Source organism: Argopecten irradians, chromosome 2, assembly GCF_041381155.1.
Source record: "Argopecten irradians isolate NY chromosome 2, Ai_NY, whole genome shotgun sequence".
Lineage (NCBI taxonomy): Eukaryota > Metazoa > Mollusca > Bivalvia > Pectinida > Pectinidae > Argopecten > Argopecten irradians.
This window is the reverse complement of record NC_091135.1, coordinates 53,115,657-53,130,310: the sequence shown is the minus strand read 5'-3', so window position 1 is coordinate 53,130,310 and position 14,654 is coordinate 53,115,657. Positions and strand designations below refer to the sequence as shown.

The window sequence follows — 14,654 nt, the reverse complement described above, 5'->3', positions numbered from 1 at the left end:
ACTTGCCAACTTATAGAATTTTGTTTGAGAAGAACTTGAAGGGTCTTTCTTAAAACGAAACCCAATGTAACCATTTAAAGTGTTTTCAAATGACTAAAGTAATAGAAAAATGGAAAGGTTGACATGAACATGTAATTGCATCATAATTATGAAGTTTCATAGACAAATTGCCTATTAGTCTCATGAGCTCAAAATTGAGCACTATTTTATCAAATAGATTACAAAATTAATTATAAGCATTGATGTCACTATTTTTTAATTTCAGTGGGGTAAGAAAAAATTTTGTTTGCATTGTGAGAATCTGCTACATGGATTCACACAATTTGCAAAAAAAATTTTCATACCCCGCTGAAATTATAAAATAGTGATGTCAATCCTTCAGTGATTTTGAAGAACGCATGGCAATTGTGACCTTGTCAGTACGAGGTTACTAATGGAAAGGTGTAATCCTGTTATAGAAGGTAAAAGCTCTTTTAAAGTCACAACTATATGTAATGGGTCTGGATAGTGTTACTGTTACAAGGAAGCTGAGTCAGGAGAGCATCCAGCTTCAATGTTCGGAGATCCCAGGTTTGAGCCCTGGTCCCTGGGGCCTTGCATTTTTCCAGTCCTCATATACATATACACACTTCAAAGGGCCTAGTTAGGATGGGATAAATTGCTGATGAGATGTTCTATCAGGTCAATGAAGGTGAATATAACTGTGTAGGTCAGATACGATAGGCACTCCCCTGAGGTACGAGGAGCTCAATGTAGAACTGGTGTGTCTGAGCCTCGGGCTCCAGGGGCTTGTCAGTCAGAGCTGGCCAATCTCTCGCCTTAATTGAAGCCAAAAGCTACAATCATAACGATACCTTCACATGACATTGCCAGGGAGCAGAATAGTTCATTAAAAACTTCTTAGGCAGTGACCAGTGTACAGTAATATTCTAAGATAGTTTTCATCCAGCTTTCTAGGTGTATATTGTGTCTCAGTTTATCAATTTAAGTCCTTCACCCCTGAAAACACTTTTGAGCTCTTCTAATTAAAAGGCTAGAACAGTTCATTATGAAATTTCAGGGGTCAATGATCATGAGTTAACCAGCTTATATTGAAGTTTGTTCATGTAATAACATCTGAAACCTTAAAACGCAAATACCATTATTAGCATTAAGAATATCTAGAAGGGGAGCAGTTATTAGGGCTAAGTTCTTCTGTACTTAGAATCATGTTGTTTTATAATGGGGAAAATATGGTTCATTCAATCAGCTGTAAATCAAGCATGCAAAAGTCATTCTACACAGAAAATATTGATTTGGTAAGAAAGCACATCATTCCATGTGTATTGCTTTCTGATGTGTCATATATAATTGGAAGTCTTTTAAAACAACAGAAACATGTGTCAGTGAACCATATTTACTCTGAAATTAGCCCATGCAATTCCAAGTTAGATATTAGGTATCGAAGCTTATTACTTTGTTTATGAATTACACATTGAATTGAAATATGAGATGAAGTAGAAAATCTGCGTTGATATCAGTACCACTTGCTAGATATATTCAGCCAACTCCAACTCAATTCTATATTCATAATATACATGTCTTTGTCTATGATTTGTACACTTGCATCATTATACTCCACTTATGTGATGTTTTATGTATTCCTGATGTACACTAACTGCAATATACCTCTTGGCGATATACCTTTTCGTTAGTTAGATAGAACATCTTTAGCTTGATAACCTTGATTGGTTGAGCATCAGACTAATACATGAACCGGAGGTTCCAAGTTTCATTCATAGCAAAGGCAATGATGAAATTTTTAATTTATATATAAATCCTGCACACTGTTACATTTAAATATTCTGTCAGTCCACTTTTACCACCTAAGCCAATGGTGAGCATTTAAGCATTGAACATCTTTCAGTTGGAATTCATAGCCAATATGAATGCCAAGTTGACAAAGGCAAATAGCAGTATGCTAGCATGCGAGCACTTCATGTAGAATTTGCCTCTGTTCATTTGGCATTATGTTGGCTATTAATACCAACCCAAAGATGTTCAATGTATATATTTACATTTGGTTATAACTTAATGATAAATGAATAAATCATTACTTATAGTCTCAGGATGGAACAGAACAGCAATTTGAACAGCCATTTTCAGAAATCGCTGGCACAACAACTGTGACGTCGCAATGATAATGACGTCATAATAAGCAGCTGTAGTTCATAGACAATATGAATGCAAACTGCTCTTGGTAAGGTTACATAGCGGAACTGCAGTGAAAATGTATTAGTGATCAATCATTTCTACCACACAGTACACAACAACCAGTACTGTCAACATCGGCAATAAATTCTACAGAATCATGATGCTGGTATCCCATTAATTACTAGACCAGTATCGGCAACTAATGCATAAAATATTACATTATTGAATTTCTTAATGCAATCAAAATTTATGTAGCCAGAGTCCTGAGGTCTCGGTTTGGTCTTTAAAATTTTCTTTCAAATTAATATATTTTCCTAAAATGATGTTAATTAGGGCCCCGCATCGAGATGCGGGTGCCCTATAGTAATCAGGTTGTCCGTCCGTCTGTTTGTCCGTCCGTCCGTCCGTCTGTCTGTCCGTCCGTCCGTCCGTCTGTCTGTCCGTTTTTTTTCTTTTGCACATTAATGATGGAAGGGAGTGGAGTATTTTGCCCATATTTTACATGATGATTCCCCATCCATCCTAGATCTGCTTGGTAATTTTTCAGGCTGAAATTAAATTAAAAAATCGGCCATCTTGGATTTTAACATTTTAAAAAATCACAATGTTGTTGCTCTTAACTGATAAACATTTTGTTATAACATTATGATGCAAAGTTGTTCAAAATTAAACAAGGAGTTGACTGTCCAAAGGTAAGGTCATGGGCCAAGGTTACTAAGTAAAAGGTCAAGGTCAAATTTATTTGAGTTAATTGTATGCTCTTAATGTAATGTTAGCTTGGAATCAGGATTCAAGTTAAATACTTGGAAGACTTTTTCCAAAGAATTATAATAATGTACCATCATCTGTTTCCCAATTAATGTTGACATTAATTATTTATTAGCAACATATAGCTAACATGGAAGAATTCGTTGTCAAAATACTACTTTTCCACTTAAGCACGTCAGACACATAGCGGGGCCCTTTCTGACGTGTCAGTGTTCTAGTTTGTTCACCTTTCTTTCAAAAAGGTGAGAAGAAACCCCAAAGCATTGTTTTTTTTTTTTTTTTTTTTATTTCTATTTGCTAGTACATTATTACTTGTCAAAACATGTCTTTGTCTAATACACATCCCTGTCTATTCTGACATCATCATATGGCATTGTCTTCTTGTTTTATATTAACGTAGACCGTCCCTTCTGTGACGTCATACGTTTGTTACGTCGCTATCCGAATCCCGGCAAACGTATTTTATTTCTCCGTACCCATCTATTACAACTAGCTTCTGAAATCGGCATTCGAGCAAGTATTTCGTCTAGAACCTTTTCTAGTGTTTACTTGAAGTGTATCAATATAAAGGTGTGCCAATCGGTAAAAACTAACAAGGGTAGATGAATAACATAAAACGTTGAAAAGTGCTACAGATTCGCCAATTTTTTAACATTTTCAGACCAAAATTTAAGGGGTTGTAGGAAGCAAATCGGTCATGATTTGAAAAATAATGCGGTGAGGTATACATTTTATTGGCTTTTCGTATTGCAAATAAGCCAGTCTTCATGGAAATTCTAAAACAACGATTTTTCTTGAGATCATTTTTTCAGTAAAAAAGAAAACATTACTATTTTTATGCAATTTTTCACTAAAATTGGGTCCGGACTTAATTTTAAAAAACGATATTTCGTTTTATTGTGGAAAACCCAGCTTATTGGATATAGTAATGAATTCTATATCACCTACTGAAGGTATGAACATGTTACAGGTATATTATTTATATGTTAAGGGATGCTACAGGGAGGAAATATTATTCATTTAAAACCCATTAAAATCCGGAATATTAAGTCATAAGTACATATCTTTAAGCAACCCTGGAAGAAAAATTAACCCGGTGACATATGATTTTTATGCGGTTTTTGTGATCAGGGTATATCTAAAATCAAAATATCAAAAAATGAACGAAATCCATAAGAGGAAACCAGAAGGGACGGTCTACCTTAAATTAAACCTGTATAATCCAGCTAGCCAAACATGCTGGCCCTGTTTGGAGACATCCAGTTTTCACTGCACTTTCCAATAATGAGTGATTCAATGTTACAATCAGCTCTATTGAATCACAATAAATGTATTGTTCACCAGCTATTACAAGGATTTAATTTTAATCTAAAAAAGTTATATCTTTATTTAAAATCTTCTTCTTCAGGATATACAAAAGAAGTTGAAACAGTATGGCATAGAGTCCCCACATTTCAGGAAAAGGCTGGTCTCAAAATGGGAGGTAAGTGAGGCAGTGGAAGGTCTGGATGTTGGACCTTACACAGATACATTTGATATTTGACATACATTTGAATTCCTGTTATCAGTAAGATGATTACTTGAGCATATCATCAATATCATCTTACAAGATTATAGGGTGATGCATACCATTAGAAGGCTGAATGCCATTTGTATGTTAGCAGTACATATGATAAAGAAATAATGGTACTTATCTACAAAAAAAAATGGAATTAATTGTCTACATAATATCTAGATTGTGAAGTTTAAAAAGAATTTTGAAAAACAAAAAAATTGGAACACTGGGATATCCATGATGAAGAACTTCAATTTACTTCCATTTAAATCATATTATCATTTTGCTTGTCAATTTTTTCTCAAATATGACGAGATTTGGAAGTGTGTACTGGCTTGACACTAACAGAATGTAGGAAGGCAGTATATAGTGCCTGGGCGCTGTGGAGCATGTGATGTATAGTATCCTGCTTCAACGAGATCACCAATTAACTGATAAACAGAGATTGATAGAGCTACACTAAAATAAAATCACAGTGCCAGAGCTAAAGCGGTGATAGCAGACGACATCCCTGATCATTGTCGCCCATAATGCATCATTGCATGTTATGAACGACCACCCCCCAATTCCCTTGATACATGTAAAGTAAGAGAATATCCATTTATTTTGTCTCTTTCCTACTTGACAGGTCATTCTCTTGTGAATCCAAGGCTATTAGCTATATCGGTTGCCACTTGCTTTGAGATACTGCTGATCCTTGATGGTAGATTGTTATACTGGCTTTGGTTGAAGATTTTAGTGCCTTGGTGTAGTTTCCAATAGCACATCTGATATTCTTAACACACTAAAATATTTGTTCAATTGTCAATGAAGAAGATGGTTGACTGGAATCACTCTTCCATCTTCTGACACTCATTTAAGGATGACCATGATTTTGTAGTTGCCATGATTACATTACTGTTCCATCATCCAGCTTTATGTGTAAAATCTTTGTTCAGCTTCTTGAAGTATTTGACATATACTTACAACCATGAAGAAGCAGTATTTATTTCGCTCAACTAATTTCTGATACAGTCAGACTCTGTCATGATCAGTTTTGCTGAAAGTTCAACAAAGAATATGTAATTGTATTGTTTTGGTTTGTAGTTAAATTTCACAACATTTGTTTATTTATTCCAAGGAAGTCTGAAAGGTCAATAACGTACAGGTTTTACGGTTTACACGGAACCAAACATTTCACTCATTCACGCCATGAATTCCATAATAAACTGTTCCAGCATTAGAATCAAAAGAGTTCAAATTCTTTTTAGACTGAATGAGATCATGTTTTAGATCACGTACAATTCTACTTAATATGTATACCATAAGATTATATAATTTCCTTTTATACTTTTTAAACAAAAAACCATCACTGGTGATGAATAAACATGATATATAAGATTATTAATGTATGTACAATCATAATAGATTTAAAATTATTCTTTAATTGTCATGTAAATTTTGTATTGATTCCAATCAAAGCCCTTGGAAGTTCTGATGATCCTAAAGATTCAAGGACTATAGAGCCATAGGAATCGTGTATAGATTCTGAATGACAGTGTGTTGTCTGTTGTAATGATCAGCCAACATAAGATTTGAAGTTTAACAAAGGAATGCTATATATTGTTATACTGCCAAGCTGCTTCTGTGATACCAATACCAATATCTTCAGATTAACTTAAATGCAAAATTTCCTTGACATTTTAAGGAAAACATATATATCAATTAAACCAGCATATATTCTAGTATAATGAGGTTAAAACATAAAAGACATTTTACAATCTTAATATTTATATCTATTGGTATAACCAATGGATTTCTAGCCACTTTCTACCTACAATTGTTCGGGAGAATTGCATTGTGGTTCAATCATTTCTATATGTCAGAGGTCTCAGGTTTGTTCTTAAAAATAAAAGAAAACAAACACAGCAAAAAGGAAATCTTAATGACTTCTGGTACATTTATCAAAAGTATAAATATGACATGTAAAAACAATATTTTGACCTAGCAGTTTATTTTCTCTTGTTCTTGTTCAAACAGAGCTAAAGTGGCTAAGTGGTTGAGGTATCTTAACATTCCATTATCAACCCCCTTATATTCTCTGGGATGATATCAAAATTCACATAGGGGAGCATACTCAGGTTTTTTACTACCACTAAAACTTGTAAACTGATCATGATCATAGCTTTGGAGCAGCACAAAAAAACCTGAGCTAACCAAGTAAACTGTATAATTACGATAGAATGAACATCTATTTAAAGTCAAGCTTATAGATCGAGATATTTACACATTCACTGTTTGTTATAGAAATCTAAGATTGATGTTGAAGTATGGAGTATATTTGAGGGACAAACAGAAGAAAAAGATATCCTATATTAGATTGTTGATCTGAGCTACAATGTCAGAATATCTGTAAAATTTTATTGTAGTCTGAATAATGCCAAATGCATATACATGTACAGCATGTGTATATAAGAGCAATTGACTTATAACACTCAAAACACTATATAATTGTTAGTTTCTTAAGTTGGTAAAATCCTGACACATAAATCAATATAATATGACTGCTTTTGTTTGTTTGTAGAGTCTGAACTATGACACGTGTGAGAACTACGTCTACCTGAAGGAACGTGACAAGTATAAGTCAAAGGTAAGAATTGGATGTACAAAGCTTTAGTAGTCCAATATGACTGTGTAAATGTGCATTAGAAATTTTACCTGTAAACCACATGTAATCAAGTCTAACAACACCCATTTAGATGTCAAAGGGGGTAAAATATCTGAAAGTTTAACAGTGAGAGCAGGAGATCTAAGGCTTGATAAGTAATAAAAAGTAGGTAATCAGGAATGAAGACTTAATTGGAATCAATTTTGTGGATACCAAATGGACTGATATACTTCAGAAACATTCTATGCTACTCATTGATCGGGTCTAAGTGCTAAGTTCAAGGTTACCAACACATGTTTTATATAAACCTATGTAAAAAAAAAGATCTATTGTGATATTGAATTCACAATTATACAAAAGATCTGTTAAAGAAATGCAATTCAATACACATTTCCTTTTGCAAATCATGACAACTCTGTTACACAATACAGTTAAATATAGACAAGACTGTTTTGATTATGAAGTATTGAGCATATTTGTTTTCCTACCATCATTAAATTGTTCTAATGAGGAATAAATCTAGTTTTGCTGTTGGTCTTATATGACACTCAAATAAATTACAAGTTTCTCTGTCATTCCTAACACAAATAGTGTTAACCAAAAATAGATATATATTGATTTTTTACCTCAATCTAAGAAAATCTTTCCATGCTGAATTTCAAATCTTGGAGGAGACTATAATGCATTGAACAAAATATATAACTTAGAAATTCTTTATTCTTGAATTCATGTCTTCATAAAAAGGTCTACGGTATTTGAAAACCACTTGAAAAAAAGCCTCTGAATAAAACAATCCGAGCCCTACCACTACATAGGTGTTGTTGTTGATGTCAATATATCAGTTATTTTGTTGTTGTTTTGTTGTTGACTATGTTCCTCAATGTTTACAGAAATCTGTGACGTTAAGATGGATCAGCAAGTGGATGGTGATGTTCCTCGTGGGGATCGGTACAGCACTACTAGCTGCAGCCATCCATGTCATTGTGGAAAACCTTGCTCACAAGAAATTTGAACTTGTACAAGAGTGTATCCTTAACTTTAAAAACGATAATCTGCCTGAGAATACACAGGCAATTAACAGTATGTAGTTGGAAAAAGTAATTAAATGAACAAATTCCTCCTCATATTGCTGCTCCAAACAATGTCCTCTCACTTAAAGTGCTATAATCTAATGTACTTTTAAACTAAATAGAATTTTCAGCTTTCACAAGGAAATGAAGTTCATGCTTCTTCTTCCTTAATAAACAATGAACAAAGTTTTTATCAGTTAATAGGATGTTAAATCAATCAACCAACCAATGCCAGTCTAAATATGACATTTCCCCTCTCCTGCTACATTTATATCACCTTGACCGTTGCCTCAGATTTTGACCATTGTGCCAACCACAGCTGCCTGTACCAACCAATCCTAATATGGATGGCTATCAACTTAGTGGTCAGCCTCGCCGGGGCTGGACTTGTTACATTTTTGCAGGTAAGATTCACCTATATAATTTCATAACAAACTTTACATGTCTTGCAATCAAAAGACTTTAAGTGAGTATTTTGAGTAAAGTAGTTGGAAATGAAAACTAGCTGTTTAACACAGACTAATTGTATTACCAGTACATCATATGCTAACAAGAAAAGATAACTCTAGAATTCTGAAAAATAGGTTCATATTCTCTTCTGGTAAATTATTTTTGGGTTCTTCCCTAATGTATGATTTTTACAATGCGTTTCTACCTGTAATTTGTGGTGTACGAGTTTAGAAGTTAATAACATCTATCATACATTTGAATTATGTATAGATGTTTCCTTACAGCCGATGGCAGCAGGAAGTGGGATACCTTACATCAAGTCGTACCTGAACGGTGTGAAAATCCCAGGTCTGCTGTCCTTACGTGCATTTGTGTCCAAAACCGTAGGAGTGGTACTCTCTATACTTGGTGGCCTTGCATGTGGGAAGGTAACTACTAACCCTGCATGACTCTACCTACCTTCCACACCCCGCCTAGCTGTCCTCCCAGACCATGCCCAGCTGTCTTCCCAGATCCCGCCCAGTTGTCCTCCCAGACCCTGGCCAGCTATCCTCCCAGACCCCAGCCAGTTGTTCACTCAGACCGGCTAGCTGTCCTCCCAGACCCTGCCCAGTTGTCCTCCCAGACCCCGCCAAGCTTTCTTCCCAGAACCCGCCCAGTTGTCCTCCCAGATTCCGACCAGCTGTCCTCCCAGACCCCGCCCAGCTGTCCTCCCACACCCTGCCCAACTGTCCTCCCAGACCCCGCCCAGTTTTCCTCCCAGACCCCGCCCAGCTATCCTCCCAGACCCCAGCTAGCTATCCTACAAACTGTTCTTCTCCTATCATTTCATTGCTCTACAATCTTTATCCAAGACGGCTATCTGTCCCATTCAAGTCCTTCAGTCATTGTCATGCCCTCTATCCTCAAGTGCCCTTCAGACATTACCATGCCCTCTCACCTCCAGTGTCCTTCAGACATTACAATGTCCTCTCACCTCCAGTGTCCTTCAGACATTACAATGTCCTCTCACCTCCAGTGCCTTCAGACATTACCATGCCCTCTTACCTCCAGCCCTTCTGTCATTACCATGCCCTCTCACCTCCAGTGCCTTCAAACATTGCCTTGCCCTCTCACCTCCAGTGCCCTTCAGACATAACCATGTCCTCTCACCTCCAGTGCATTCAAACATTACCATGCCCTCTCGTCTCCAGCCCTTCTGTCATTGCCATGCCCTCTCACCTCCAAAGCCCTTTAGACATTACCATGCCCTCTCACCTCCAGCCCTTCTGTCATTGCCATGCCCTCTCACCTCCAGTGCCCTTCAGACATTGCCTTGCCCTCTCACCTCCAGTGCCCTTCAGACATGGCCTTGCCCTCTCACCTCCAGTGCCCTTTAGACATTGCCATTCCCTCTCATCTCCAGTGCCCTTCAGACATGCTCTCTCATCTCCAGTGCCCTTCAGACATTACCATTCCCTCAGAACTCCAGTGCCCTTCAGACAATGCAATGCCCTCTCACCTCCAGTGTTCTTCACTAAGTCTGAGATCTCTAGTGAGTCAGTGTCTTGATGTTCATGTCAAACCTTTACCCATAATTATGAGCATGCTATATATATCCAGATTATGAATGTATACATGTCTATTTGCTAACCAGCTACCTTGAATATGTGCCTTTTTAACATTTTATTTCCTAACAAGCTACCACTCTGACTATATCATCATGTTATAGTTACTGCATGTGTCTGCAAGAATCCTGTACATGTTCTGTATCTTACATTAGTAATATCCATAGAACTTCAAACCTAGGGAATGGATTTAGTATGATGGGATGGAGGAAGTGGGGATGTGTACTAAAATGTAACTTAAAGGAGGCCTTAAAGAATGAAGCATTAATTGCAATGACAGTTCAGCAAGATTTCAGCCAATATATTGACTACATTTACCATTTGCTTGGGTTACAATATCATTGCATTTAAATTAATATAACAAAATACTGTCTGGCGCATTGATTCTTGCGGTCACACTTAATAACGACAACAAACGACAACAAACGACAAGAAACGACAACAAACGACAACACGTTAAATACAAGGAAAAGTTAGTGACAACACAAGATATGTTATTCAGTACATTAAAATGAATATTTCTACCAAGTTTTATGAAGATTGGTGCAAAAATGAAGAAATTAGAGCGATTTTAATATTCTGAAATCGGCCGCTGGTCAACGATAAATCGAGTGACAAGAGGTTTGCCGTGACGGTATACCGACAACACGTTGTAACATCGAAAATGTTTTAAAAACCTAACGACAACAGAAGATGTGTTATTTGTCATACTATAATGCATCTATGTACAAAATTTCATTAAGATTGGAATAAAAATGAAGACTTTATACCTGTTTTAATGTTACGAGATCGGCGACTGGTCAGATTTATATCGCGAGTGTGTATGTTCAGTATTACCGACAACACATCATAGCATTGAAAAAATTAGAAAAACCTAACGACAACATAAGATATGTTGTTTGTCATACCATAATGCATCTCTGTACAAAAATTCATTAAGATTGGAGTAAAAATACCGGAGTAATGACGATTTCAAATATGAAGAGACGCAGAGTGTATACATGTGTGTAAGCCAAGCTTACATGTAGAGATCTAGATCCGACCGACAACACAAATTATTTTACGAAATTACGCAGTAATGTTACCGCAAATAATACTATATGTAACCTATATTTAAAGAAAGTAATTCATGTCAATTGTAATGACTATTGATGAAGATTTGAATGAGTAATGGTCATTGAAACGTCTACGACGGCTTGCATACAGTATACATAGAAGAAGCACACACGTGTGTATATTATCAGAGTGATTACAGTTCGCGATTGTATTTATTGTTATGTAAACATATGGTGTGTATATATACTTCCCATATGTTATCTTAAGAAATACATTATTATATGTTTTTTTTTATTGTACATTTTTGTATAAAATATTTGCGTATATTTTCGGGAGCATGAATGAACGACAAAGAAAAAGCGCCGATAATGTCGTCTATCTTTGGCGAGGATGGACTGATCAATTTGGATACTATCAAAGAATTTGATTCAGTATCAAGCAAAATCGACAATATGTATGGTGAACGTATGGGTACATATTGGTCTGAAAAAACTTTACCAACTATCCGGCGCAGGGTGGTTGAGGCCCGAGTACGATGCCCCCATATACCCAAAGGCTGGAAAAACAACAATTGCGAATCAATGAATGACATCATAAAGCTTGTTGGTGACTGGAAAATTTCGAAAAACGATTAGAGCACATACAAAACACGAAGTACAACCACGTGCGCAGATCGCGTCACGGAATAGGAGAGTACGAATTAGCTCCGCATGCGCAACATTTAAAAATAAGTTCAGTATTTTGGAGAACACTGCCAAAGACAAAGACAACGACAACGGAACGTGCACAAGTTTTTGAAACTTGTGAAGCAGAAAAAGGAACTTATATCTTCCACTAATGGAATGCTAACTATTACAAAAACATCAGCCATCGCGAAAAAACCGGATACACGAAAACGTGTACGTGGAAATGAACAGAATCGCACGGTCCGTCTAAACAGAAAAAATGTCTTAGCGAAATCTTGTGTGCCCGCAGGACGGGGTTCAAGATATTTAAGGATTGTGTTTCTCTTAAACAGTTAGACTTTAAACGATAAGTTTGCGAAATTATCAGTTGGACATTTTACGATATGTTTGCGAAATATCTTGTGTGCCCGCAAGACGGGATTCAAGATGTTGTAACAGTTAAAATTCGTTGACCTTCTAATACTTTTCAAATGAATTACACGTATGTATGTGTCAGTAAAAATCATTCAATAAATAAAATGTGTAAGTTCAGTAATAAAAAGTGTTAAATAAACGTAATATTTGTAAGCTTCCCGAAATTAAAACTTACGATACGCAAGCGAAATCTTGTGTGCCCGCGAGACGGGATTCAAGATATTTAAACTTAATCTTTCAAATAAAACGTATTAAATAAAGTTACCGCGTTAATAAAAAAAAAGTGAATTAATATAAAAATATTTACGCAGCTAAAAATACACACACACAAAAAACTAACGTGACGCTACCCAATTTGGAACGCTACCCAAAATGAAACACTTTTAAAATATGTGATACAGAATTTTCAGTTTGCAATCTAAACTAACAATAACAGTCCTGAACAAAAACTAAGGTGCTGACTATTTTGTGACAATTTTCTTTCCAGTTGTTTATTATCTGTGTTTAAAAATAATGAAATTTTGAAAAACTCCGGGAAACGACGTCGTGCGACACCCCTAAAAACACCATATATTTTAAAATGAGAAAATAAATGCTGAATGGAATATTTTTGAAAGACATGTGCCCTGAATAAACTAAAATATGTTTGAACTTTCTTTAAATGAATTCAAACATTTTTTTTCATGCCTGGACATTTATTAATCAAACTTTAATTATTTAGGAGGTGTTCCATTTTGGGTACTCAAATCTGCTGAAACACAGGGCTGACAAGTAAACAAATCATGAAATTATTAATAAAAGCATCTATTTGTGGAATGTTAAGAAAAAAATCTGGATTCAACCACATGTAAGAAATTTTTTACAATTATCTTCAAAAGTGTTCGTGTATTGAGTATGGCCTAGAGTTCTACACCGACTATAATGATGTTTACACAATAATGGCTTAGACAAACAGTATCGAGACCCTATGCACTCGTACACACGCGTGTACAGGCGTGTGTGAGTCGTCGATCTGTTGTCGGTAGTAAACCTGACCAGTCGCCGATCTCGTAACATTAAAACAGGTATAAAGTCTTCATTTTTTTTCCAATCTTAATGAAATTTTGTACATATATGCAATATAGTATGACAAATAAAATATCTTCTGTTGTCGTTAGGTTTTTAAAACATTTTCGATGTTTCAACGTGTTGTCGGTATACCGTCACGGCAAACCTCTTGTCACTCGATTTATCGTTGACCAGCGGCCGATTTCAGAATATTAAAATCGCTCTAATTTCTTCATTTTTGCACCAATCTTCATAAAACTTGGTAGAAATATTCATTTTAATGTACTGAATGACATATCTTGTGTTGTCACTAACTTTTCCTTATATTTAACGTGTTGTCGTTTGTTGTCGTTTCTTGTCGTTTGTTGTCGTTATTAAGTGTGACCCGATTCTTGCTTTGCTTGGTTATTGGAACATTTAGTCTGGCATCTGGGTACAAAGTTGGCACAGCTGTAGTTGCATGATTTAAAGGATACTTAGGGGAGGTCTCCATTTTATACATTTTCTACAATAATAGTTTTATAAAGTACATAATGTATATTCTTCTGTGCATGGATATAGAACTAATTCATCTATAGTTACTCGCAAATATGATCAGATTAAAAGGTAAAAGAAAAAAAAATGGATACAATTTTTTCTGGAATCCTAAAATTTGTCCTAATATATTTTCATTCTTGAACGATTGCGTCTTTGAGCATTTATGAGAAAAATTGAAATGCCAAGTTCAGATGGAACTAATTATCACTCAAAATTAATATATTAGACTTAAAATTGATAACAATTTTAAAAAACTAAATTATTGAATACATGGTATCTTATTAAGATACATTATCTGTATCATGAACATTATCATAAAAAAGTGTTAAAAAAAGAAAAGGAAAAAAGAATTTGATTCAATTTGATGTGGTATGTTGTTCCTAAAAGGAATTACTAGTATATCAATTAGTGATTATAGTTTTGATACTGAGAATTACTTAATGTCAGACTAGAATAATCTAATGCTAGCCTGCATTTGATAGGTCACCAGTACAGTGAGCAATAGAATCTAATACTTAGCCTAGATTGTGTAGCTCTGTAAGTTGGATTTTAACAATTAAAGTATGTTAATACTATTTCTCAGGAATTTTTCGACTGATTTGCAAGCCAAAACTCTCTGTGATC

The 14,654-nt window shown here is 35.4% G+C and overlaps 1 protein-coding gene across 3 annotated transcripts in view; it reads left to right on the top strand.

Moving 5' to 3' along the window:
• The window catches only part of LOC138315918 (H(+)/Cl(-) exchange transporter 7-like), a 72,221-nt gene that overhangs the window by 37,333 nt on the left and 20,234 nt on the right, over positions 1-14,654 (top strand). For all 3 annotated transcript variants that reach the window (XM_069257296.1, XM_069257295.1, XM_069257297.1), the window contains 5 exons: positions 4,370-4,444; positions 7,080-7,145; positions 8,054-8,189; positions 8,528-8,637; positions 8,968-9,111. In XM_069257296.1, the coding sequence (XP_069113397.1) occupies positions 4,370-4,444; positions 7,080-7,145; positions 8,054-8,189; positions 8,528-8,637; positions 8,968-9,111 (531 nt within the window). The remainder of the gene's footprint in view (positions 1-4,369; positions 4,445-7,079; positions 7,146-8,053; positions 8,190-8,527; positions 8,638-8,967; positions 9,112-14,654) is intronic.